Source organism: Sodiomyces alcalophilus (genome assembly GCF_042370955.1).
Source record: "Sodiomyces alcalophilus JCM 7366 unplaced genomic scaffold ACRALscaffold_8, whole genome shotgun sequence".
Classification (NCBI taxonomy): domain Eukaryota; kingdom Fungi; phylum Ascomycota; class Sordariomycetes; order Glomerellales; family Plectosphaerellaceae; genus Sodiomyces; species Sodiomyces alcalophilus.
In genome coordinates this window covers 486,014-510,851 of record NW_027263539.1, presented here as the reverse complement: position 1 = coordinate 510,851, position 24,838 = coordinate 486,014, and the positions used below count along the sequence as shown (strand labels likewise).

General features: G+C 53.1%; 11 protein-coding genes across 11 annotated transcripts; 6 read left to right on the top strand and 5 right to left on the bottom strand.

Annotated features, from left to right (window-relative positions):
* Positions 1-312: 312 nt before the first annotated feature.
* ACRALDRAFT_1072396 (uncharacterized protein) lies at positions 313-1,848 on the bottom strand (the record flags this gene model as incomplete). Its single annotated transcript, XM_071017972.1, has 3 exons — positions 313-688; positions 777-1,629; positions 1,776-1,848. The coding sequence occupies 3 exons, from the start codon at positions 1,846-1,848 to the stop codon at positions 313-315; spliced, it is 1,302 nt and encodes a 433-aa protein (XP_070871496.1).
* Positions 1,849-5,545: 3,697 nt separating this feature from the next.
* ACRALDRAFT_1072395 (uncharacterized protein) lies at positions 5,546-7,398 on the top strand (the record flags this gene model as incomplete). The annotated part of the gene is made up of 2 exons (XM_071017971.1): positions 5,546-6,481; positions 6,559-7,398. 2 exons carry the CDS (start codon positions 5,546-5,548, stop codon positions 7,396-7,398), a joined length of 1,776 nt encoding a protein of 591 aa, XP_070871495.1.
* A 319-nt stretch (positions 7,399-7,717) lies between these two features.
* Positions 7,718-8,560, bottom strand: ACRALDRAFT_1065590 (uncharacterized protein). The gene has a single exon (XM_071017182.1). It carries the CDS (start codon positions 8,025-8,027, stop codon positions 7,767-7,769), a length of 261 nt encoding a protein of 86 aa, XP_070871494.1. The 5' UTR covers positions 8,028-8,560; the 3' UTR covers positions 7,718-7,766.
* A 24-nt stretch (positions 8,561-8,584) lies between these two features.
* On the bottom strand, positions 8,585-10,572 carry ACRALDRAFT_1077732 (uncharacterized protein). The gene is made up of 3 exons (XM_071018682.1): positions 9,934-10,572; positions 9,418-9,477; positions 8,585-9,323 (listed from the first exon to the last, which is right to left on the bottom strand). Exons 1-3 carry the CDS (start codon positions 10,161-10,163, stop codon positions 8,816-8,818), a joined length of 798 nt encoding a protein of 265 aa, XP_070871493.1. The 5' UTR covers positions 10,164-10,572; the 3' UTR covers positions 8,585-8,815.
* Positions 10,573-13,831: 3,259 nt separating this feature from the next.
* Positions 13,832-14,657, top strand: ACRALDRAFT_1065588 (uncharacterized protein). Its single transcript, XM_071017181.1, has one exon. It carries the CDS (start codon positions 14,173-14,175, stop codon positions 14,359-14,361), a length of 189 nt encoding a protein of 62 aa, XP_070871492.1. The 5' UTR covers positions 13,832-14,172; the 3' UTR covers positions 14,362-14,657.
* Positions 14,658-15,439: 782 nt separating this feature from the next.
* Positions 15,440-16,844, bottom strand: ACRALDRAFT_1094951 (uncharacterized protein; the record flags this gene model as incomplete). Its single annotated transcript, XM_071019751.1, has 5 exons — positions 15,440-15,474; positions 15,508-15,562; positions 15,604-15,653; positions 15,694-15,733; positions 15,774-16,844. 5 exons carry the CDS (start codon positions 16,842-16,844, stop codon positions 15,440-15,442), a joined length of 1,251 nt encoding a protein of 416 aa, XP_070871491.1.
* Positions 16,845-17,224: 380 nt separating this feature from the next.
* ACRALDRAFT_2029693 (uncharacterized protein) lies at positions 17,225-18,211 on the top strand (the record flags this gene model as incomplete). Its single annotated transcript, XM_071020611.1, has 1 exon — positions 17,225-18,211. One exon carries the CDS (start codon positions 17,225-17,227, stop codon positions 18,209-18,211), a length of 987 nt encoding a protein of 328 aa, XP_070871490.1.
* Positions 18,212-18,346: 135 nt separating this feature from the next.
* ACRALDRAFT_1083210 (uncharacterized protein) lies at positions 18,347-19,717 on the bottom strand (the record flags this gene model as incomplete). Its single annotated transcript, XM_071019416.1, has 3 exons — positions 19,280-19,717; positions 18,431-19,201; positions 18,347-18,368 (listed from the first exon to the last, which is right to left on the bottom strand). The coding sequence occupies exons 1-3, from the start codon at positions 19,381-19,383 to the stop codon at positions 18,347-18,349; spliced, it is 897 nt and encodes a 298-aa protein (XP_070871489.1). The 5' UTR covers positions 19,384-19,717.
* Positions 19,718-20,608: 891 nt separating this feature from the next.
* ACRALDRAFT_1065586 (uncharacterized protein) lies at positions 20,609-21,856 on the top strand. The gene has a single exon (XM_071017180.1). It carries the CDS (start codon positions 20,696-20,698, stop codon positions 21,554-21,556), a length of 861 nt encoding a protein of 286 aa, XP_070871488.1. The 5' UTR covers positions 20,609-20,695; the 3' UTR covers positions 21,557-21,856.
* A 510-nt stretch (positions 21,857-22,366) lies between these two features.
* On the top strand, positions 22,367-23,263 carry ACRALDRAFT_1072390 (uncharacterized protein; the record flags this gene model as incomplete). The annotated part of the gene is made up of 2 exons (XM_071017970.1): positions 22,367-22,601; positions 22,698-23,263. 2 exons carry the CDS (start codon positions 22,367-22,369, stop codon positions 23,261-23,263), a joined length of 801 nt encoding a protein of 266 aa, XP_070871487.1.
* A 43-nt stretch (positions 23,264-23,306) lies between these two features.
* ACRALDRAFT_212875 (uncharacterized protein) lies at positions 23,307-24,786 on the top strand (the record flags this gene model as incomplete). Its single annotated transcript, XM_071023966.1, has 11 exons — positions 23,307-23,488; positions 23,558-23,569; positions 23,628-23,680; positions 23,742-23,837; positions 23,933-23,986; positions 24,047-24,176; positions 24,209-24,276; positions 24,346-24,430; positions 24,514-24,524; positions 24,632-24,665; positions 24,729-24,786. The coding sequence occupies 11 exons, from the start codon at positions 23,307-23,309 to the stop codon at positions 24,784-24,786; spliced, it is 783 nt and encodes a 260-aa protein (XP_070871486.1).
* Positions 24,787-24,838: the final 52 nt, after the last annotated feature.

The window sequence follows — 24,838 nt, the reverse complement described above, 5'->3', positions numbered from 1 at the left end:
CTCCATTACCAGTCAACCGTCCCAAATATTGCACCGACAGTCGTAGATTAAGGCCTTGACATCTTGAACAGTTCGATTAGCAAACTCGTCCCGTAACCATCCTTCGACAACACCGTGCTTCGTTTGCGCTTCCTGTTGCTCCATCACCCATGCCCCTCCAGACTCCCGTATAATTACATACAACAGGTATATATCCACGACGTAGCCGCCGACGCTCCCCAGAAATAGACCAACAAGCCGTACAGTACGACAGGACAGTAGAGGTAAAAACAACCCCGGCGGTTAAAGCTTCATGCCCACTCCTAGCCCACCTTAACCCCTTATGGTCTGCTTCTTGGCCATCCTCCGCTGCTCCTTCTCGCGCTCCTTCTCGAGGTACTTCTTCTGCTGCTTCGCGTCGAGCGCCGCGAGCTCCTGGTCGCGCTTGGCCTTCTTGGCCTTCTCGCGCTCCTGCGTCCGCTCTTCCGCCTCCCGCGCCTCGGCCTCCTTGCGCAGCTGCGCCGTCATGTCGTCGCGCACCTTGTTGACCTTGCGCATCACCTCGGCCCGGAACTTGGGCTGCGCCACCAGCCGATCCGCGAGCCGCGTAAACTCTTCAAAGATGGGCATCAGGGGCGTGTAGTCGTTGTTCGACGGGAGCGTGTACCGGAGGAAGATGCGCTTACGCGCCGCCGTGGCTTCTTCGACGCTGGGGACACAGGGACGTCAGTCTATTGTCTTGGGAGGAGAAAAAAAAAAAGAAAAAAGAGAACAAAGTCAACGCAGGCATTACTCACGTCCTGGGCTTCTCCATAGGCTGGTCGGAAATGATCAGGTACTCAAACGCATCGCCGGCCGCCTCGACAGCCTTGACCAGCTCCGGCGTGAGGAGCTGCTCGGTAATCTCGGCGTTCTCGCTCATGACGGAAACCCAGTTGGGAAGCTTGCTGTTATCCTTGGTAAACGTGATGGAGAGGTCGTAGCGCTCGTCGCGCAGCTCCCGCATGCGCTCCTTGGACACAATCGCCCACACGAACCCGTCAAACGTGCTCTTGGCCTCCTTGCCGCGCAGCTCGTGCGTCCCCGGCACCGCCGGCACCGTCAGCGACTCCTTGCCGTCAAACGGGTACAGGACGGCGTCCATCACGTCCTGCGGCGCCGCCATGGTCTCCCAGAAGAAGCTCAGCACCATTTCCGACAGCGTCGCCATGGGGTTGAAGCGCTTGACCAGCCTGAGGTCGACGTCGACAAACGCCACGTTCTGCCGCCCCGTGGCGTACGACGCGAACTGGAAGAGCGACTTTTCCTTCAGCACCTCGTCCGCATCGTCCGCGGTCGAGTCGGCCGCCGGCCGGTCCGAGAAGCCCACCGACGCAAACTCGCGCCTGAGAAGCGGCCCGTTCGCTTTGGCCCACGCCTTGGCGCGGTTCCGGTTGAGCCGTGCGCCGACGAGGTGGACCAGGAAGAGCACCACGCAGACGCCGATGATCATGCCTTCGACCTTGAACTCGTCCATCGTGTGCCGCTTGTGGACCTCGTACCACTTGCTGGCGAGTGCCGGCGTGGCGGCCGCCGGGGCAGCACCGGATCCCATCGGCGTCGGGGTGTCGGTCGGGACTGGGTCGGGGGCCTCGGCGAAGTCTGCAAAGTCTAGAAACTTTTAGTTCGCAAGTTGGTAAAAAGAGGAACAAGGGAACAAAAAGAGTATGACATCACATGTCTTTCTTCCCCGTCGGACGTGATGACCAAGGGGTCTGATCCCGGACACGACAACAGAAAACGAGTGAATGACATACCAGAGTCCCCGCTGGGCAGAGGCGTCTCGGACGACTTGGCGCCTCCAAAGAGGCCGTTCAAGACATTGGCCATGGGTGATGCTGTAATGTCAAAGACGTGGCCAAACGTTGAAGTCTTCGCAGAGAAGGCGGCGAGAGGGAAAATCGCAGTGGTTGGACAATGCACGCAAAGAGCTCTCGCCTCCTTTGTCTCCTGTGTTGGCGTTGCTTTGCTTACGTGCTTACGTACTTGGCATCACACTATAGGTCACGTGAAGTACTTCAACCATCTCCACAAGGAGTACCACTATTTGCAAGCGGCCTGTCTACTATTTGCAAGCGTCTCAAGCCTAATTAGGAAGGTTACGCGAGCCCGTGCAGTAGTCTGTATACGCCACGATCTTGGCTGCAGATGTCCCGTACCGGTACGTATCACAACAGAATTTTCATGGTGTTAAGACAGGCCTTAATCGCTACGACTTATACCTGATATTCCATATAGCAAAATCACACCTATTTTAACTCTTTTTTTATTATATTAAAGTATCTCAGAACGCGTTATATCCTTTACTTATCCGAAACCCGTAATCCCGGCGTCCGCCTGCCCGGACGAGCTACTCGTGGCCGTTAAGGCGTACTATCATGGCTACGGCTTTAGTGTTATAAAGTCAGGCAATAGGAGACTCGCCAGCGGTATAGTCTCTCGGATTACCCTTACCTATAACCGCGGCGGTGCGTAGAGGCTATCCAAAGCCGTTATAAGAGCCACCAAAACAACCAAAATTAGATGCCTTTAGGCTGCCGAGATAGTACTGATTAGGGAGGCGTGGCATTTCTTTATCGGCGATAAGGACTATTATAACCACCCTCCACTTACGTTAAACGTGGCGGCGGCGTCGGTAACCACGAGGCTGGATTCGTAATAAGCGATTAGAGTATCGCGGATTAAGATAATAGTCGAGTAGTTATCGGGTATAGGCAGACTAATAGCCTCTTAAATTACTACGTAACTATAGTAAAAATTTAAGTATAACGTCGCCGGCGGTCTTATACTTAGCCTATAAGATATCCGTAACTATTAATAGTAGCTACGGCGGGAGAAGTACGGCCCTTTATCGTTAACGCAGTATTTCCTCGAGAGGTTAGAGGCGGGATCGTTAGGCGAATACCACGTGTATAAACACTTTAACCACGATATAGGCCGTATTGATATAATCTTTTAGACTTATCGAGACTGCGTTAATTAATAGAGAAAGAATCCGGAGCTTTTAAGTATAGATTACACCTATTCTGTTAGTAAAAGCTCCGTGATTATTTACTATTAACTAACCTCTACTTAGGTGAATCGATTTAATATACCTCTTTTTAAGGTTATGGGCGTAGCGGCGGACCATAGCTCCTATAACTGCTGTTTTGCCCTAGTATCGAGAGAGACTTAGGAGGCCTTTAGATAGATCTATCGCCGTATTAAAGAGGTGTTCGTAACCAAGGATATCGAGTTTCTAAGTTCTATTATCACTGATTTCGATAAGGCCCTTAAAAATGCGTTAAGTGTTATTTTCCTAGCTATTAATTAATAAATCTGTATATAGCATGTCCTAAAGAACGTTAACCTTTATATTAGAAAGAAATGGATTAGCCCTCTTAAGGGAACTAGTCTCTTCCCGGCGGGTAAGTTTATAATCTTTTTTTTAGTAGTTAGTCTTACTTATTATATATAGAATATTCTTTGTTTATAGGGTGGGGCTATAGGGCGATAAAATTTTTTTCTATAGTATTATTAGTCCTATTATCGCTTTACTATCCTAATCTAGACTAATATATAAAAATTTTTTACTAACCGAGTATTAGCCATATAAATAAATTTAGAATATAATAGTAACGCAGAATATAACGCTAGCGCCCGCGAAGAAGACTAGGATAACGATCTCGTCGCCTCTTAACTTACCCGTAATCCAGAAATCGCCGCCTTAATTACCAGCGAAATCACGGATAGCGGCTATGCTAGAAGATAGCAAAATTCACGTGTTTCGGTATAGGCGCCGTCTAACGGATCGACTATAGATAAGTTTATAGATTCGTGGAAATCGTGTATATACGCACTAACCGAGGACGAATTCAACGAGCACTAGGACTCGTTAAAGCGACGGTTCGGCCGCGAATAGATCGGTAGGTCTCTTCCGCCGCCCTGCTTTCCACCACCCTACTTATCTTTACTAACCGCCATATTAGCTTTTATAGATTATCTTAAATAGACCTATCTACTATATCGTGATTAGTTCTATAACTACGCAGTTAAGTACTTCCGTAACTACGGTATTAAGGCTATAAATCGTATAGAGTCCGCCCACGTAGAGCTAAAGACCTATCTTCGTGGCCGCCTAGCTAATCTCGATAAGCTCTTTTCCTAGGTGTATCTAATAGTGATAAAAAAGACTAAGCCGCTAAAGATTAGTTTAGTGGAAGCGGGTAGCAAGCACGCAGCAATCTATATAAATCGACCCGTCGTTTCTAATCTTATTTTCGAAGTCACGTTCAAGGTACTAAAGCTTATATAGCAGCAGTATCTGGTTATAGACTAGGCGTTCAGGACTCGCTAGCCTCTTCCTGACTATATAGGGACGTTTTAGGCGTAATTCGGGCTACCGTGCCGTTACACGATATTATGTTATTTAGAGGCTATAACCGTGCTAGAACGTACTTAAGTTAACCCTTACTGGTGGGTTAATTAGAGCCTGGTATATTTATCCGCACCTCTCGCGCTATCCTATTTCTAACCGTTTACCACCTATTTTAGCCCGAAATACGATAGATACGCGAAAGAACCCGAATCCTAGATCCTCTTCCTGTCCGATTAAATCGGAATCGATTAAGGGAGCTGCCTGCTACTCGTGGCGAGCCGTAACGGCCACGCCCTCCCGGCACTTAAGCGCCCAGGACTTAGGCCACTAGGACTTAGGCGGCTAGGGCTTAAGGCCCTAGGGCTCGAAGTGGCCGCTTATTATCGTAGTATAAGAGGGATTAACTAAGGCCGCGGCGTAGGCGAATTAATCCGGTATAGGCCGCTGCTATAGCAGCTATAGAGACTACTCGCGCGTTATTTACTAAGCTTAGGGCCGAGATAGTCTTAGCATTTACTAGTAGGCATCGCTATATACCTTACGGGCAGGCGCCTAGCTAAATACAGTGGCCTAAGTCTTAGCAGGTATATCAGTCTACTTAATAGGAGGTGTTCTAGGCGCACATAGATATACCGCTATTAAATTAATAGGCGGCTAGAAATAAGTTTTAGGTTACGCCGCAGCGTAATCAGTGGCCTTAGTCGAATAGTTATTTTATAATAGATAGCGATTAAGTTTAGGATAGGTTTAAATAAGATTATCGATTCAGAAATATATTATTTTTACTAGTGAATTTGACTTATTTAAGAATCTTAAGTCTTACTCAGACTCACTTAAAACTTAACACCATAAAAATTCTATCGTGATACGTACCGGTACGGGACATCTGCAGCTAAGATCGTGGCGTATACAGACTACTGCACGGGCTCGCGTAACCTTCCTAATTAGGCTTAAGACGCTTGCAAATAGTAGACAGGCCGCTTGCAAATAGTGGTACTCCTCCATAAGATCCAATGTTATGTAAGCACGTCTTTGTTGCCCTGACAACCACCATTGGGAAGCGAGACATAAACTCTCCCATCATCAACGCGACGACGACCTCTCCAAGGTTGAAATCCATCTCGGACTACGAGAAACTCTCCATCGTCATGTATCCAGCACACGCCCAAAATGACGCGGACAACATCCCTGCGCACTTATGGGAAAACCACTCGAACCAGGCCGAGGCGACAGCTGGCTGAGCTCCCGCAGAGCCCTGTACGACGACACCCAGCAACCTATGATTCGGGCGAAAATGGCTACGACGATAGCGAGGAATCGACCTTGAACAAAGTCACCGACCGGTTCAAGGCCGTAACCATCGAAGACGGCTCACCAGCCGGAAAGGAGCACCCAGCCCGGGCAGCATCGCCTCAGGCCCCACCAACGCCATCCCCCAGCCCACCAGCTACCGTCGTCAGTCGGAAACAAAAAAACGATAGACGCACTAGTTCAGTATCGGAATCTTCAGAGCGTTTGGTAGACGAAGAACCCCAGGCATCGGCCGATGAACCCAAACCCCCAGAAGCCCATCTCCGTGTCCTCACCTGGCACGACGTCTGCCCGCCAGGTGACACCATCATCAAGATCGCCGAAGCCTCCTACGCAGAGGTCTACCGCGTCAACAATGAGCGCGGCACGAGCATCATCAAAGTAATCCGCCTGGTCTCCCCCATCAAGCCGCAGACCAAGGCCCAGGTACGGTCCGGGCTCGTCGACGAGGAGCCCCACCCCCCGGACGACCTCGAGGGCGAGCTGCGCATCTCCGAGTGGCTCGCCCACGTCCCGGGCTTCGTGGTCTACAAGGAGCGCTACATCGTCCAGGGCCGCGCCCCCAAGCCCCTCACCGAGACGCACCAGGCCTTCCATCGCCGCGTCAAGCGCCAGGACCCGGACCGTCTGCAGTTCTACCCCAGCCCCAGCCGCTACCTGGACGATACCCGGTTCCTGGTCGTCGAGCTGGGGGACGCCGGCGTGGCCCTGGAGGACTTTGAGCTGGGCGACACGGCCCAGCTGTGGGACATTTTCCTCCTCGTGGCCATTGCGCTGGCCAGGGGGGAAGAACTCGTTGCTTTTGAGGTGGGTCAGCAGATACTTGCCTTGGTATATTGCTATTTTATACTTACATGCCGCAAAACAAACAGCACCGCGACCTCCACGAAGGAAATCTCTGCATCAGACGAGTCTCCGAGCCGCGCAGGCGGGACACCTCCATCCCTGGACCAGCGTTTGGCTACTCGGGTCTCGACATCACCATTCTCGATTACGGCCTCTCCCGCGCCGAGACCCCTCTACCATGCGAAGACGACGACGCTGACGAAGGGGAACCTCCCGAAAACATCATCGTCGCCCTCGACCTCGAAAAGGACCTCGGCATCTTCACCAGCACCCACGCCCAACAATGCAAAGTCTACCGCCAGATGCGCTCGTTCCTCATCCACAGCGGAACCTCGCGCAAGTGTCTCCCCCCCTCGGCGCACAACACGCCCTACCCGACCGTCCTTCCAGCGGACAACGACCACGACGACGATGACGACGACAACGCGACGCAACAGCCAACGACCCTCTCGTGGGCCGTCTCCGCCCCCTACACCAACGTCCTCTGGCTCGCCTACACGTACCAGTACCTCGTCGGCCACTTCCGCGGCCCCAAGCGCGACGTCACCGCCTGGCGCCGCGAGACGGCCCAGCTGTGGAAGCACCTCAACCCGGACGCGAAGCCCGGGACGCCCGTCTTTGGCTGCGCGGCCGACGTGGTCCGCTTCGCTGTCGAGGCTGGCTGGCTCACCGAGTCCCAGGTCATGGGCGGTTCCGCAGACGGGTCGTACCTCGTCGAGAGGGAGGATAGCATCATTTTGTCCCGGGAGGAGGTGGCCCAGGAGGAAGTCGGCGCGGCGACTGCGGAGGAGGGGGAGGGGGACGCGGCGGAGAAGAGGAGAGTGCTCAGGTCGCTGAGGAGTAGGAAGGGTACCGAGTCGCGATGATGATGGCCAGCGTCTTTCTCGTTTTCCTTCTTTGCTGACGAGATATGCAAGCGGAACGGTAATGCAACTGCAAACACAACTGTATACAAAGGGGACAGGGGGGCATTCTTTATTCGGAGTCCGGTGCAATATTTGCTTTTCTGTTTTTTACCATTCATCGGCATCAAGCCTGTATTTGGATAGATTTAGAAGATGATTAGATGGCTGGCATGAATACCCATAATATTTGATTCTTCCCTCTGTTCATTCTCACCGTCGCCCTACATGCTTACACCAGGCAAGTCAACACAACACCATGAACCTGAACTACAACGATGTGCTATTCATTTATTTATTCATTTATTGGCTTATACAAATATATATTCAGATCATGGGATAGCTGACAGAAGCCAGCGCCCACGGATTAAGCACGTAATATCGTCTCGGTCATAACCAAACCATGAGCAGACGTTTATCCCAAGTCCCCCGAAACTGACGCTGATGCAATTGGTTCTGTTGTCCCAGTCGGGCCCCTTGATGATCCCCCTCATTATATGCCGAATGCCGTATTCGGTGATCCCAAACTCCACGGAAATAAACAAAGTCAAAAACAAAGAAATAAAACATGCTGAAACTGGACTGTGCCGCATTACTTTTCAACTTTCCATCATGACAAACTCCCCCAGCCAGTTTCCATTGGTACCTCGGCAAGCCGTACAGACAACACTCACATGACCACCCGGCAGCTGCTAGTTGTTTTGGATAATCGACGAGGTGGAGACAGACGCCAATGAGATGCGATGCGGCCGAGACATCCAGTTATTTTCTCCGCTGGCGATTTGGTAGCACGGCCTGTGGTTTGTGTGTTCAGAAACGGCACAAAGGGCCTCCCGTATCATACCCCTCGCCTAATCGAAAGAAGGCAAGGGAGATCGGATAAAGGACAAAGAGAGTGAGAGCTCGATGCCACATCATTCGGTCGGCTGGTACCATGTTCGAATTCCTGGGGAACGGGATCCCGGGGTAATCCCAGATGCAGGTTGCATAGATTGGTGTCGTGCCCCGCGTTTTGCTCCCCACGGTTTAGCTCGGCCGCCGCCGCATGGAGCCATTCTGGCGCTAACCCCGCGTCGGGGCGGGGGCTCCATCGCCGTTGGGCCCCAATACGCAAATCCGGGGTTAAAAAAAAAAAAAAAAAAAAAAAAAGGAGAGAGTCCCTGGAGCTGAATATGGCAACAGTGGGGTGCCACCGCGCCATGCGACGAAAGGGTCCTGGGAAGAAGAGGGGGCCCCTGTCTTGCCGTCCCAGAATTTGTCCCATCCAAGGGTTCATAGTGTAAACGAGACTTCTTGGCCATGCTTCCTGTGATCAGCACACGGATTCCATGTGACGCGGTCACGTCGACTTCCCAGCTCAGCCCAGTACCCAGTCACCAGCCTAGCGCCCCACCATGGGGACGACCAGCTCGATACTCTTGGGTCTTGCATAGCCAGTGGGTCGTCTGGTGGGCAACGGGCGGTCCATGCCACCGACACCAGAGCCGTATGGCAAACCGTCACCCATGGCGGTCCATCCCGCATCGTAGGCGGCGCACGAGGTGGTGTTGCCCCCGCCGCGACTGTAGTATGGCGTGCTGGGACTGGTTCCGCCGCTTCGCGCAAAGGGCCACAGGCTTGACTGGGCCGATAACGTAGGAGGACTCGACGGCCTCACGTTCAGTGACCTCAGCGCCGAGAGGGCAGACGTGTGGTAATGGCCGGTTGTGTCGCCGGCTGTGGTGGGTGGAGGGAAGTAGTTCGAGCATGGTCGTGATGGGGATGCGCGGGGGATGATGTCTCGAGGTTCGGGGACGTCCTCTGCATACAGGGCGTGAATCGTAGTATGGCCGTATAATTGTTCATGGCTTGTTTCCCTAGTCAGGCATGTCTGGTCGCACTTGCGGCATCTGAGGGAGAGCAAGTTAGCAACCAGGATGCCGACCAAGGGAGTCGCGAATTGTGATGGGTGGGGTCCCAGGGACACTGAAGAGATGGACTCACGCTTCGGAACAGTAGAGGTGTTTCTCATCATGTGGCAGGAATTGTTTCTCGCAGGTCATGCTGTGCACCGTCTTGTCAGTATGTCAACTCTCAGGTGATGCAGGAACGATTGGGGGGTCCCGGAGAGGGAGGAGTGGAGAAGTCCTCTGCCATTAGGAGGAATGGGGAAGGTTACGCCAGGCACACTTGAGATATCGGCGCCTCTCAGGTGACAATGCAGCCGTCCCAAACGGGAAACGCTGCTGCATCGAGAAGCCGGGGCACCGGACCAAGTGAGATCGGGTAGCGGCATGGCGGGTGGTGGTGGTTGCGGGGTGGGGGGATGGATGGCAGCTGGACAAGAGGAGCCAAGAAGGGTCGCATTGCCCATCGGCTTTGGCAAAGGGTCCGTTGACGAAGAAGTACAGGAAAGGAGGGAAGAGTGGAAGCACGGTTTGGGTGACTCGAGAAAGACGTGACGTGACGATGGATTCGAGGGCCAACAGTCGTAAAACGAACAAACGCTCTCAAACGTACCAGTACTGAGGGAAGCTCTCCCGCTCGTCATACAACGAGTCCTGCCAGTCCCGTTCCCTCTCCTTGGGGTTCCTCCCCAGCTTCTGAACAGCCACAGGAGTGGTCCTCCTGGACAAGGTAGGGCCGGGACGCTTGGATCGGGTGGTGTCTGTTGCTGTGACGGTCCTTCGCACATCCGTCATGGACGTGTTGGCCAGGCCATGGCCTGACTTTCTGCGATGGTGATGCATTGGTGGCGACGGCTGATAGCTCAGCGACGGGCTGAAGTGGATGGCGGAAGACAATGGGCAAACCCAGCTGGAGGGCCCTGTCTCCGGGGTTGGATGTCTAGGGTTGGCGGGGAGCCCAGGGACGGGTTGAGGTAAGTTGGATGATCGTCCAGGAGTCGAAGAAGAACTAGTCAGATGGCCGGTGGTATAGAATACAGCGTAGCAAAGTAGGATGAGTCAAAGTGGAAGAGAGTGTGAGTGAGAGTGAGATAAGGAGGAAGAGAGGTATGGTTCCTGTCAAGATATGTAATTCGTAAAGAAACAAGAATTGGACGAAAAATAACTGAGGGTAGAAAAGAGAATCTTAAAAAAGGAAAAATTCTTCCCGGGTAGTTATCCAAGATGGCAATTGTATGATCGCCTGCAGATGCCGTGTTCGTGCGTCTGGACCTTTCTTTTTCTTTTTTTTTCTTTTTTTTTGCTCTCTTTTTTCTTATCTGACAGACTCCCTCTTTGGCGTGCCGCCGAAGGAATGGGTTGGTTGGTTGGTTGGAGAAGGAGTCCGCTGACTGGCCAATTGCGATATGGAACTTGCGTGGTGTAACGTGGTGAAAATTTGGTTTCAATGGACCAAAGAGCCTGGAGTTCTGAGCCTCGTGGTTCTGTGGGATGGGGGCGGTTGCTGACCGTTGTCGTAGCCCGTGGTGGTGTGGGGTGGGTTGGTGACTCCTCTGGTGGGGGGATTTTTTTGCAAGGGGGAGATAAGTCCGATGAGTGACGAAGCGTGCTCGAGCGTTGCGTGCGTGCTAGGGCTAGGAATGGACACTGGACGTGGGCTGCAGGGCCAAAGCGTGCAAGGCAGTGGGGAGAAGAGAAAACAATGAGCAAGGGGCAACGCTAGTCGAAACCAGGAGCCGACTTTGCGTACGTTGTATAGAGGCTGAGAGAAGTGGACGAGAAAGATACGGGAAACAACTTGGCAGAACCCAAGACGATGTCACGCCGACGATCGATTGGTGACCACGCTGGCCGATGGACAGGTGTGGATCGTATAAGTGAAGTAAATGGTACGTATGTAGGTAGGTACACGGATGCGTTGAGCGGGGCGGCGGGCTGTGTGGTCCACGGCCAAGTGTGGTGATTGTGAGTCTCAGAGTAAGAATTTTGGCTCTGGTCAACTCTTTGAATCGCTATGTCCGTATTATGATATTCGGAAACAGGTGTTGGTTTGAAGGTGGGGGTGTTATTTGTTGTCTTTGAGCCCCGATGAGCAAGGGATGCGTTGGACGGTACTGTACTCCCTCACTCTAAAGAGAAAAGGCGCCAAATAAAGAACGAAGGAAGAATAAGGTGAGCAACTGTCGATTCTCCACTTCCTTCGTTTGCGTGATGGACAGGGTTATGATAAGAGCGAGAGCCTCGGCCGCAACCAAAAGCGAAGCGAATAGATAGATAGCCAAGGTACGAATAGATAGAGGACGAGCTTTGCTATCTCTAGTGTCCCCCAGATCTCCTTGTCGGTCGGGAACGGCTTGACCGGTCGGTGCCGAAAGCGGACTGGGCTCAGGGGTGGGGGCTTCCCTGGTGGGTTCTAGCAAGGGCCCAATCAACGGGACCACTGGGGTCACCTTGGCGAACGACTGGTTGGTTTTGTGCCTGGGCTAGCTCCAGGGCTGGGTTGGCGGGGTTACTTGGGATGCCCGTCACCGTTCCGTGTGGCTACCCTCATACACTACTTCGTATGGTTTCCCAAGTTTTGCGTCGCAATGGGACGATATGGGACCGATTGGGGTATATTGATATTTTGGATGCCGACTGCCGAGATATGTTCGTTGACCAAGATGTACGTTGTACGGTCGCTTTCGGTAGGGAGGTCGAATGCGCGTGTGGGTGAGACTAGGTACCCGATACGGCGGATACAAGGGGATAAGACAGATTGAGAAACCCCTTAATCAAGGGAGGGAATGAAGCTTTTTATGGTTTGAAATTTTCTTTGTTGACTTGGTCACAATGAGATGGACGGTCGAAAGGGCTGTTTCGTCGAGATGCAGCAGACCGGGGGAGGAAGGCTAGATATACTTCGTACGCCTGGTCGCCTGGTATGAATGCCGAAAGGCAGGGCTTCGTTGATATCGACGCGGGCTGGCAGGTAGGTATGATGGCTATCAGGGCCTATCAGATGATCTTGTCGTACTCCGTTACTGTTCGAGGAGGTGCGCTGCGGCGCGTCTTGGGCAAATCCCTGTTCCTTGCAAAAGGCGGGGTGCGTGGGGAAGCCCTGAAAAGTGACACCAACAGCAAGAGATGCCAAGGGACAGGGACGACGGTATGCCGACTGTAGTGTACGAAGGAATAATTGTTGACCGTCGTAATGGGGAATAAGAAGGGTCCGCGTCCCCGTTTGTCGGTACAGTGGCTTTGCCAAGGGGAGCGAGAGAGAACAAAAGGGACGGTGGGACGTTTCGGAAACGCTGTCCTAATAATGTACGTTGTAAAAAGGTGCTGCCTGAAATATGCCGAGGACAGGTATATATGGTCTGGTCTAGATTTCGTCCATTGACGTATATATATTATTTATCAGTTGTTTTCTGTAGCTGAGCTGTCATGCCATGTCCAGATATCTGTCAATTTATTCGTCAGGCAGGTAAAGAATAGGTGTCTGACTTTCAGGATCAATAGACCAAATATGATGCAATTTTCCCCATCCCCAAACAAGCAACGCATCAGTGAATACCGCCCAAGGTGGTGAATTACGTACGTTGTACCTGTACGTTGTACCCCGGCAGGATTTCCATGCGCGCACAACTGGCCACGATACATCAAAACGTCGCAATGTGGTACCCCCAGAAAGATAATCACTGTAAGGGAGGTAGAGCGGGGTCTCGGTGAGGCCATTGACGCCAGCGATTACGAAGATTCACTCACCACCTGTTTCGAGAGAGACAATGTCTCGCCAGGCACCAGGGGAAAATCAACCAGAAGATGAACAGCTTCTACGTCGCGACGGGCGACCCGCCGAAGCATCAGAAGGCCCTGTCATGCATTACCAGCCATAATAGGTAATAATATGCGCCTCTTGTTGGCCTCCCCTACCACCCTGATGGCAGGCATGTTACAGAGTACGTACTTCAGGTCCCAGGACTCCATGATAATACAGACATCAAGGTGTTCGCCATGCATGACAGAGAGGACTTGTGTATATGTACAAGAAGGCTACGGTAGCAGTACATGGAATCAACCCTGTTATCCACCCTGATGAACGCCAAAGTGATGAAACTCGGGATGCTTGTTGACGAAACTGTCCTCCCAAGTCGTGGCTCTTCATAGAGCGGAATGGGCGCAGCCGGGACGGGAAGGTGTCACCTAAATTGCGTGAGAACAGTCGAGTTTCGTCGGTCGACTCGTACAGAGAGTACCAAGTTCGTAGGAGGCGGAGAGAATGACGAGATGTGTGGGAGCGCCAAAAAAAGGAGGAGGCCGCTTTCGGTCCCTCCGCTGATTGACTTTGTCCAGACTCGTATGCCAATGGATAAACTCAACTCGATGATTACAAAACACAGCGTAGACCGAGGCCACGGAGAGAGCAAAAGCCTCTAGTGTAGACAGCCAGTTTGTAAGAACAGCCCCGTCTCTACGGCCGTCAAGAAGAAGAAGTGGTAAATCGAAAAAAAAAAAAAGAGGAGCTCAAGAATGATGATTTGAGTTGGTGGCTTCTCTTCTCTGTCGAGCCTCTGTAGCGCCTCCGTCCTTCTTTCTACTGAGTACTTCGTACGCTGGCCTCGTTCTTCATGATGTGGCTGAAAAAGAGAACGCGAGAAATGACAGTTTCGTACGTACAAATAAGTAACATGGCAACGAGGAACGGACATAAAACTCGTCCATTGCGTCCCAGCTCACCACATTGCTCACCATCCATCCATCCCATCGCCATCACCACCACCCCAGAATAGTTACATACCATCGTCACTGCAGCGACCACACCACCATCGCCACCCATCACTCGGTCGCGTCGACGAATCCACATCGAAAAATGCATCTCACCCGATCCCTCGCCGTCTCCATCGCCCTGCTGGCGGTGGCCATTGTCAACGCCCTCCCGGTTGGGCCGAGCTCCGTCGCGTCAGAGGAACCCGGCAAGACGCTCGAAAAGCGGTGCAAAATCAAGCCCAACAAATTACACATGGTAACCGAAGTCTCGGCGCCGGGGACATGGAAATAACTGGCGAACGAATACTCTGGCTTATGGAACGAGCTGGTAGAGCGGCGGTTGACGATCGCGTGCTACAAAAGAAAATTCTTAAGAACCGACTTGGATGAGGCCATTCGGAGTTGGGCTCAGGGGTTTAAATGTCGTTCTGTGGGTCAAGGAAAAATCACCGTTCCAAAGCAATGGGAATTTAGGGGGGGGGAAACCTCTTCGGCGACGAAACTGTCTAAATCATTGCTGTATTTGTTAGTTGACTTTTGTGGGATGAATTGAAGACTAGTACCCTCACCACCTCGTATCGAAGCGACAGCCATGGTCTGATCTCCCCTCCCCACGATACGATGTTCCCTGAAGCCGCCCTATCGTACTATGGCCCGGATGAAGTTGGCATCGTGGGGGTGTTCTGCAGGTCACATAAGACGCCCACTGCCCTGGGGCTGTGTCTTTCTTGACTGGAGCATGCAGCCGCGACGCACACTTTACTTTGTGGCTCCTATCATGTGCGCTCCGCGATAAGCTCAGGGGTGGGACGCATTAGTTGATCGTCCGAGTGTCAATGGAATCCTACCACATCTTATCGTTGAATGGGATCCAAGTCGACCGGGACAATCTGGCATCGACTTGATTGTGTGAGCAATAGAGATAACAAATGCTCTGATCGACCCCCACGCGTGGCAGGTAGCACGAGTCGATAGAAGATACAGGCATCCTACTTGGGTGGAGGACACATGTTAGCGTTGTGACCGGTCTGTTTGGTCTATCAGCCCTAAAACGCATCAACGCTTGGTTAGAGAGCACGCCGATATCAGGGTCCGTATCGGGTTGTGTCGGAAGAACCTGGGGCGCCGTTCCATCTCCCCGAGTATAACCCCGAGTACGAAGTAGAGCGGTTCTGAACTTGCCGTACCCATCAAGTTGACGACTCTTTATCTTCTCGCATGTTGAGCTTTGAAGCGCCAATCACGGAGTGTGTGATCCATGCCGAGTGGCCCGTCGTCCCTGCTGAACTGGGACAACCAGCGCATCGTCGAAACCTACCCTCACTTCATCTGAAGGCCTCGAGGGGATTCCGTGACACCAGGGTCTACGGTCAGCGAGTCTCGTGATGTCTAGGAAGCTCTATTTCTTGGGTTGATTTGCCAAATCCCCCCCCACGACCAGGAGGCCATACTTCAGTGAGGCGAGAGTGGCGCATGAGGGTCAATGAAAGAGGCTGGCGATTATGCGCACGTCAAAAAAAGAAAAGAAGAACACGCTCAATTCGTGCAAAATCTTGGCCAAAGCCGTTGGGTATATAGCCTCCCCTCGCGTTCCGTAGCATAACTCATCAGTACCTGTTCATACGTCCCCCCTCATAAGCGACCAGTCGTCCGTGAGAGTTCCTCTAGAATCAGGGATTTCAGGGCCTCTAGACTGTGATGCACATTCACCAGGCCGTCCTTGTCTACGACGAGAACTGCAGGTAGGCCGTTTAAGAACTCATCAGACCAAGGCTCCAACTCGGCGTGTGCTTGGACGCCCCAGTAACCTGCCGCTAGACCAATATTCAAATACCTTCGCATGGCCTCCATCTCACAGGCATGGGCGGACAAGACGAGACCGAGCCCGCAGAGATGAGGGCCCAGCTCCAAGCCAGCGTTCGCGAGTCGTACGCGCAGGTTATGCATGAAACCGATGAGCTCCAGACGATCCTCGGAACCCGTCATGAGCGCCATGGCCTCCGCAAGCTGCTTCGTCGACGCCCCCAGCGCGACAAGCCCAGATTCCGTCTCCATAGCCGAGACGACGAGTCTCCTCCATCGGAAAAAATCCTGCCAGTGGACGCCCTTCCCTTGCGGACCCAGTCGTTCCTGCAGGGACGCCGCGTCCGGGTACGTCTTGGGTGCGATTTGCGATTGTCGGTGCAGCAGCCAGTCTAGGAGACGCTCGTCGTCCCGGGAGGCGGTTGTGGGGATGGCGTTCTGCCGGAGCACCACGCGGAGAGCGCGCCGTGGTAGCGGATCCGCATTCGCGTCGGGGGTATGCGGGTTCGGGCTTTCGGTGGCGGGCCGTGCGTTTTCATCGGTCGGAAGGCCCATAATGGCGGCCGTCATGAGGTCTAGGTCGCTGACGCGCCACTTCCGCGAACTCTGGTCGCCCGTGAGCTTGTCAAACTTGGAATGGGCCGTCTTGAAAACCGGGTTGAACTCGTAGGCGGCTCGTTTGAGGGCGTCGCGGGTGGGATTCGTGGCCCATTTGTCCTTGTGACGGGCCTCGTCCGTCTCATTGTAGGGCCGCACATGCTTGCTTTCGTACGCGTCGAGGTCAAGGAGCAGGTTTGAGGCCGCGAATGGTTTCCACGACGGAGGTGTGGGGGCCGGTTGTCGTGGTTTCCAAGGGCTGAGGGCGATGCGTCCCGAGCGTGACGCTCCGCGGCGAGGCATGAGAAGGAGACGTGATGAGTGGAAGGTCGCGACCTGGACATGGCCTGCCCTAGGAAGGCCTCGAGGTCGCATTGTGGAGGCAATACAGGTTTTGAAGTCCCATGGTTCAGCTACCGGAACAGGAGCGGTATCGCGAGAGATACTTCGCGTTTGGTGTAACCCCGTTGGCCTTGTGACAGTGTACGTTGTATGAGCGAGGACAGAGTACGTACCTGGAGTGGATTGGCCGCCTGAGAGATGACTAATAATTACCAGCCACTTCTGTGGCTTAAGCTAGCCATGGCTGGAAAAGTGCCGACGAAACCACCTCCCAACCTAACGTACTTCGTCACTACCTCTCAAACCACGCACCGTTCATGTCAACAACGATCGCAGCCCTTTCCAACCACACTCTACCAACAGCGAATCATTCTACCACCTGAAGGGTTGCAGCCAAAACATAAAATTACACAATGCCGCCTGCCAAGAAGAGGAAGACACGGTCGGCAACAGCGGCGGAGAAGGCACTGGAGGCAACCTCAATAATCGAAGAGAAGCCCAACGACACCGCGGCCGATGGCGACAAACCGGATTCGAACGATGCCGACGAGAAACCCAAGAAAAAGATTGATGCAGACTCATCGAAGGCCGACGCAGACACCCCGGCCGCCGATGCAGCGTCGGGAGCGGAATCGTCTACGCCCGCCGACGACCCAGCGGCAAAAGCACAGGACCGCCTAGCCCGCTTCAAGGCGCTCCAAGCCCGCGCCAAGAACTCGACGGAACAAAACTTCAAAGAAGCAACGCGCGAGGCGCAGCGCGTGGCGACCGACCCGAGCCAGCTGACGGCCCTCCACCGCCGGCGGGACATCGCCGCCCACAAGCTCCTCAAGGCGGACGTGGAAGAGTCCGGGGGCGACTTTGAGCGCAAGCGGGCGTGGGACTGGACCGTGGAGGAGAGCGAGCGGTGGGACCGGCGGCTGGAGAAGAAGGCGGCGCGCCGCGACAACACGGCCTTTTCCGACTACCACGCCGAGGCCGGCAAGACGTACCGGACGCAGCTCAAGCACCTCAACCCCAACCTGGAGCGGTACGAGAAGGACAAGATGGCGGCCATTGAGCGCGCCGCGGCCTCGGGCGGCTTGGACATTGTCGAGACGGAAGACGGCGAGCTCATCGCCATCGACAAGGACGGCTCGTTCTACTCGACCGCCGACACTACCACTTTTGCCCAGAACAAGCCCGAGAGGGCCGACGTCGACCGCCTCGTGGCCGACCTGCGCAAGGCCGAGGAGGCGCGTCTGCGGAAGCGGCGCGAGCGCATGGCCAAGGACGGGGACGATGGAGATGTCACGTACATCAACGACAAGAACAAGCAGTTCAACCAGAAGCTCGCACGCTTCTACAACAAGTATACTGCGGAGATCAGGGACAGTTTCGAGCGGGGCACCATGGTGTGATGACGGGCAGGGCGGGCAGGACGGGTTCAAGGTTTTGTATGGTTTTATTCTTAACAGCAGCAAATATGGTAGTCGGCGTTATGTATTTGTTTTGTCCTCTGTTTTGCGATATTTCTTTTTTCGTGGTGGTACATTCTACAGATTAGGGGCGTGCGAACTATAGTACAACAGATACATCGGTGAAATCAAGAGATGAAGCCCGACCCTCTTCTTTCTCACAGCATGTTTTTCCTCCATGCCTTTTTGGCCAGCTCCTCAATCTCGGACACCTCCACCGGGCCCTTGACCTTGTCGTCTTCCAAAGCCTCCACGACAGCTTGGGCGACCGTCTCCACCGGCAGCGGTTTCGTGGCGGCGGCGCCCAACAAGCCGCCAAACATGCCCCGCGTCACGGTGTTGAAAAGGCTCCCTGCGCCAGCCATGGCGGCTATGGGCAGGGTGAACTTGCGGGACGAGTCGTACATAAAGGGCGGCCGCATGAAGATGCCGCGCAGGCGGGGGAACTCGGAGGCGATGGTCTGCTCGGCCTCGCGTTTCGTGGTGATGTAGCGGGAGGGGAGGATCGGTGCCCCCGCGGCGGCGGAGACGAAGACGAAGGCCTTGGCGTCTTCGGCGGCGGCCTGCTTGGCGAGCATGACGGCGCTGTCGCGGTTCATGATTTCGTAGGTGAACTGGTCGGCTGGATTCGGCGGGGTGAGAACCTCCTCGCCGGCCTTTTGGTCGAGCGGTCGCTTGACGCCACGGTCCGGCTCGACGACGCTGAACGCCTTGCGGAGGCCGGTGATGGGGGATTCGCGGCCCGAGACGACGCCCTTGTAATCGGCCTCGAGAAGGATGCCCATGCTGTGGACGACATAGTCGGCCGTCTTGAGCAAGGGGGCGTAGGTTGCCGGGCGCAGTATGTCGGCGCGCTCCCAGGACACTTTATGGGCCCATGAGGGCGGTGAGGGCGACGACGTCACCGTGTCCCATTTGGGTTGACCGGATCGGCTGTGGAACGGAAATGAGGCTTTGTTCATGCAGAGCAAGAGAAACGTGAGAGCAGAGAGCAGAGAGCAGCTCACTCACCTGATGGAGGTGACGTCCCAGCCTCTCTGGACGGCGTACTTGCATATCCTGGACCCCAGAAACCCGCTACCTCCGCATACCACTAATCTTTTAGAAGCCGACATGATGAGACTCCATGGGCTGGTAAGGTTGTAAAACGGCTGTGTCTTGGCAATCGTCCAGACGCGTTTTCGGGATGAAATTGAATCAAAACTTCAAGCCCGGGCAAGAAAATGAGCCAAAGACGGGACGAGGTTCCCTTGAAAAGAGTACAGAACTTGGCAGAAACAGTCCCAGTGGTCTCTGACAGGATATTCAATGAAGAAAGTGGTGTGATGCTCCCTGGGATCACGCCTATTGGTGATGCTGGGTAAACCCGTGATTGGGGGCTAATAATCCATGAAATCATGGACACCAGTACGGAGCACATGGAGCGAGATCACCAGTACCGGTATTTGTACCGCCCCTGTTCACTATTTGTAGTCCACAACCCTAATTAGGAAGGTGAAGCGACGGCGTGGATTAGCAAGATCTTGGCTGTATACAACGTATGTCGCGTACCGGTACGTACCTTGTATCGCGATAATTTTTGGGACTGACTAGAAGGCCTAGACAGTTTGATATTTGGCCTACAATCGTGGCGTGAAAGTGGGGCCATGACAAATTCATTAGCCTCCCTAAGTACCACACCTATTTTATATATAGATACTGCTATTTTGGATGTAGATCTTAAGTAGCTAAATCGGATTGTTATCGCATCCCATTTCGTTCATATTAATCGTAGAACTATCAAACTAATACGCCGCCTTCAATTATAGCCTCTAATTCGGCCAGCTCATTCCTGTCTTCCCTATCCTCTAAGGAACCCTCTTCTACGCTCTTCACTAACGCATCCATTCTATCCTTAAACTCAGTCCGATTTAGCTACTCAAGATCTACATACAAAATGGGTGTGGTACTTAGGGAGGCTGATGAATTTGTCATGGCCCCACTTTCACGCCACGATTGTAGGCCAAATATCAAACTATCTAGGCCTTCTAGTGAGTCCCTAATTTTTTTATAATATTAAGTTTTACGAATAAGTGAGTCTAAGTAAGACTCGGGATTTAGTCGATTTATAATATGATTCGTGCATCCTTTTGTCGTTGAAGAAGGAAGTAAGATAAAGCCATGGGACATCTTGGCAATGTGTCGTTAATCAAGCAACCACGGAGGGCCGGGTTGTGAAGACGAGGAAAAGGATTTGAGTCTCGGATTTTTCTAATTCCGAACCCGGAAGGGGAGAGTAGATGACCCACATTTCTCGATGATGGCAATACCAACGGTAAGAACCGTCGGCCGTCAATGTATGGATATAATTTCGTAAGCCTACCTGCCATCTAGTTCTCCGGTTTAGATTTCTTCAATGACCTTGGATTTCCTCTTCATGCTTTCAATATGTCAAACTTTTCCGTATCAACTCTTGACGTTCCCGATTCCATTCGGGGCATCGATCCCATCGGCGTTGGTCTTACGTCATGGGCCTTTCGTCTCAATGCTGTTGCAAAGTGTTACCACGAGGATGACGCGAGGGCCAGGGAAGTTGCTGTCTATGAGCGCCTCAGAGTCGACACCGATTGGCATCAGCATATTATGCGATACTACGGTGTTCTAGAGAATCGCTGTGTGGTCCTCCAATTCGCATGCAATGGCTCTATCAGACACTACCTGAAGAAATCCTCGAATCAAGGCGGCCCATCGATTGCTATTAAAATCAGTTGGGTAGAGCAGGTCACGAGTGCGCTCGCCTTCCTTCATTCGAAAAACGTGATTCATTGCGACATATCATGCAACAACATCTTTCTCGACGAGAACCTCAGTGTTCTGCTTGGCGATTTTTCAGGTTCTTCAATCGATGGGAACGAAAGTCTGAGTTGGTACGAGACGAGCCATTCCCATCCCGATCTAACGGACCCATCGGTTATGAACGATATCTTCGCTCTCGGCTCGACCTTTTACGAAATACTATCCGGTCAGCCACCATTCAAGGGGTTAGGAGAAGCGGCGATACAAGAGTCTATTCGGGGCGGCTCGTTCCCTGATTTAGGATACCTTCCTGCACTACAGACAGTTATTCTCAAATGCTGGAATCAACAATACGAAACCGTGGCGGAGCTATTACAGGACGTGAAGAAAGAAGGTAAGGTTTGTCGAATCATTAGAATGCGCGCAAACCAAAGTATGACGGGAGCAATACATCAGGGATACCGGGGGGGCATATCGGGCAATCACCAGGTCGTCTCGTTGAGCCCAACGTGATCGGATTGCCAGTCGCGTCCTTCTGCGGCTCGTCATCTAGGCAGTGGTGGCCTCGCTCTTTGGCTCCAGTGCATTCATACACAGTTCGGTGGTTGTAGACATGTTGTCCGGGCGCTTTGCATTTCAGGTGGTAGTAGGGCTGATCAACGTACTTGCACATGTTGGTTTACGTTTTGAAGCGAAAGGTAGTAGATGACAGTGAGATTTGTAGCGTCAATGGTATGGCGAACTGAATAACTTATCGAGCAGTGGAAAGGCTTCTAATAATTGCGCAGTCTTACTACCAATGGACATTTAGGCAAATGGCATTCATGCAACGGTCCTTTGGGCCGTGTGTGACCTCCATCTGATCGCAGTCAGAGTACAACTCACATATTGGGTCGCAGTGCAGGCTGCATGACCCCGTAGCTTTGTGATTGATACATTGGGCTTCTACCCCCATTCTGTTTCCTATTAGCTATCATACTCCACCCACCAACCGATGGGGGGATGGTAGGGTGATGAACCACCTGGACTAACCTTTAGTAGGCCCTCAAGGTCCCGCTCCCCCTACCGGTTTTCTTACCTGCGGCAAAGAATTACGAAGTAAATAGTGGACATGGCATTCTCGGCCTCTTACTGGCTAAAGCTTCCAGTCCCACTATACCGTCCCCACCTGACAGGCAAGGCTACAATTCTGTGTATAGTTGCTTCTGCCTCCCCTCCATCGCCTTGCCTCGTTCGTGTTTACATGCGCAGCCCTGCCCTCACTGATAGTCGGAACTTTCTCCCATCCCCCGCACCCGTTGAGCCATCAAAGTCATTTACACCATGGCTCCGTCAAATCTCGGCAAACGCACCAAAGGCACACAAATCACTCGACCTTTCATCTACGGAAGCAACGCTCGTCCCTTCAGCCCTACTAACCCCAAGCCGGACGGTATTCCCGATGACCACACCCACTCGTGGGAGGTGTTTGTCAAGGGAATTGACGATACCGACATAACGTATTGGTGCCGAAGGGTCCAGTTCAAATTGCACGAGTCTATCCCTAACCACGTCAGGAGTAGGTCTTTCCACTGCCTTTGCCCTCTTTCTTCACCGATGTTCCGCGCCTCCTCCGCCTTGCGACGGGTCGCCAGCTAACCCATCCCTCACTTAGTGGTCGAAAGCCAGCCCGGAAAACCTTTCCTAATCAAAGAGACGGGATGGGGCGAATTCGAGATTGCCATCAAGCTATACTATGCGACCGAATCCGGTGAAAAGCCCCAGACAGTCTATCATCATCTGCGGCTCCACCCATACGGTCGGACAGAAGAAGAGAAGGAGGAGATGCGCAGCGGCGCCGGAGAGGTCCGGTCCTGGGTCTACGAGGAACAAGTCTTCAACGAGCCCTTCGAGTCCTTCTACAACGTCCTGACCTCGGGCGCCCATCCCAAGGGCCATCCCGCCGGTAAGGGCGGCAAGGGGAAGAACAAGCCGATCCCGCCGCTCCCGTCGCGACCCATCCAGGAAGTCTGGGAGCGCACGGCCATGCTCCCCGCCCAGAGCCGGCCCGACCTACAGTTCAGCCACGAGCTGCAGGACCTCGAGATCCGGAAACTCAAGCACGCCCAGGAGCAGGCCCAGAAGATGAGCAAGAAGATGCTGGACGAGCTCAAGGAGAAGGAGGCGCTGCTGGCGAAACTGAAAGCCGAGAACGCGGCCGCGGCGGCCTCGAATTCGTAGGGGAACTCGGTCACTTCCGGCGCTGGACCTCTCACGACCGTGGATGCCGCCACGCCCCGACGCGTCAGGCGCAAACCGCAGCGCTATATGTAATCGGCAAAACGTCCGGTTTGGACGACAGCAGGGCTATTCCGGCTCCACCACGATCCTTGGCTTCACATCCAGGCAAAGTCCCGAGTCGCGTCGGCGCCCGTTGACAGCATTCGCGCAGCGTACCTGCCGAAAGTCGTGCGGGATATAGGGGCAATTCCACGCGGGTGTGCCTCTGTAGAGACTGCCAGGTTGACTGTTGAGATCTCTTGTGGCGTGCCAAAAAAGGGATAGGCTACGTCAACGCGAGCCGAACCGACCATAAGGAATAAAGGCTGAAGATTCCCCGCGCAGGATATACGTCCTCGACGGCGATGAGACGTGGAAGTTTGACGTTTATTGGAAGTAAAGAATCACGGTCGCGATGCCATGACGCGGTCTCTGGCAGAGACTGCGGATAACTACTACCAACTACCCACTCGCCGAACGAACGACGGACGTGTCACTTGGATGGACTTTCAGATTCGAGACGAGTTGAATGGGAGTGTTTCTATAGACTGATGAGCCCAAAGCTAGTGTCGAATAGCCCGGCTAAGACGACATTAAGCCCACGATAGCAGATGCTGAAAATAACAACAGCCTTGCTCTACGCCCTCGTCATGTCTTGCATCCGAGAGCCCACCCTGTATGCCCGTCCAGTTCTGATGACCCTATCCGTCCCTTTATGATCCATAATAATTGCCCTTTCTCCAGTTGGTAGTACATCAGCTCTCACACGCTTATCCATCAGGGACGTCATCGTCTCGTGGCTCGAACAAAGGGTGGTTGACAAAGGAAATGTTTTGAAACAAAGGAAAAAAAAGACAGGCGAGTATGCCGAAAGGTAATGCACGCGATTTTTTTGGTTCTGCGCAGTGGTTCGGAACGAGGGGGTGGCATGTTTGCGCGACATGGCACAATAAAACAGAAGAGTTGGGATAATAGTGTTGTCGCCTTGCGATCATTTCCCCCCTACCTTCTTCCTCCTAGCTCTCCGGGGTCAACACGATTAGACAACCAAGGCCGAACCTATCGGTCCCAGTCTCTCTCTCTCGTGCAAAGTTGTGGAAAGTGGATAAACGACGAAAATGTCCAACGGTGACCCCAGAAAATAAAAAGAAAACCCTGATGCTTTTATGATCCCCTTCCTAAGAAAAAACATGTGGTTATCTCCTCTTCAGGAGAGACCCGAGTGTCAAACCCCAACGCCGCGCAGACAGGAAGCAACAAGAAAAAAAAAAGAAAAAAAAAAAAGAAACATTAGGACTAAAATGATACGGGAATGAGAAAGATGGGCAGCCGCACTGCTTGGCTACTTTCCTTCCAAAATACAGTGAAAACGACTCGAGTAGGAAACGTGTAAGAAAACATGGGGAGATTTTGCCATGCTATGCAGTCTCGCGAAAGCAACGGCAGTAAAGGTATCGGACGGTGTGTTTGCGGTGGTACAGTAGGCGTATACATATGTACAGAGCACAGAGAAACAGACTTCCTCTTGTCTCCTCG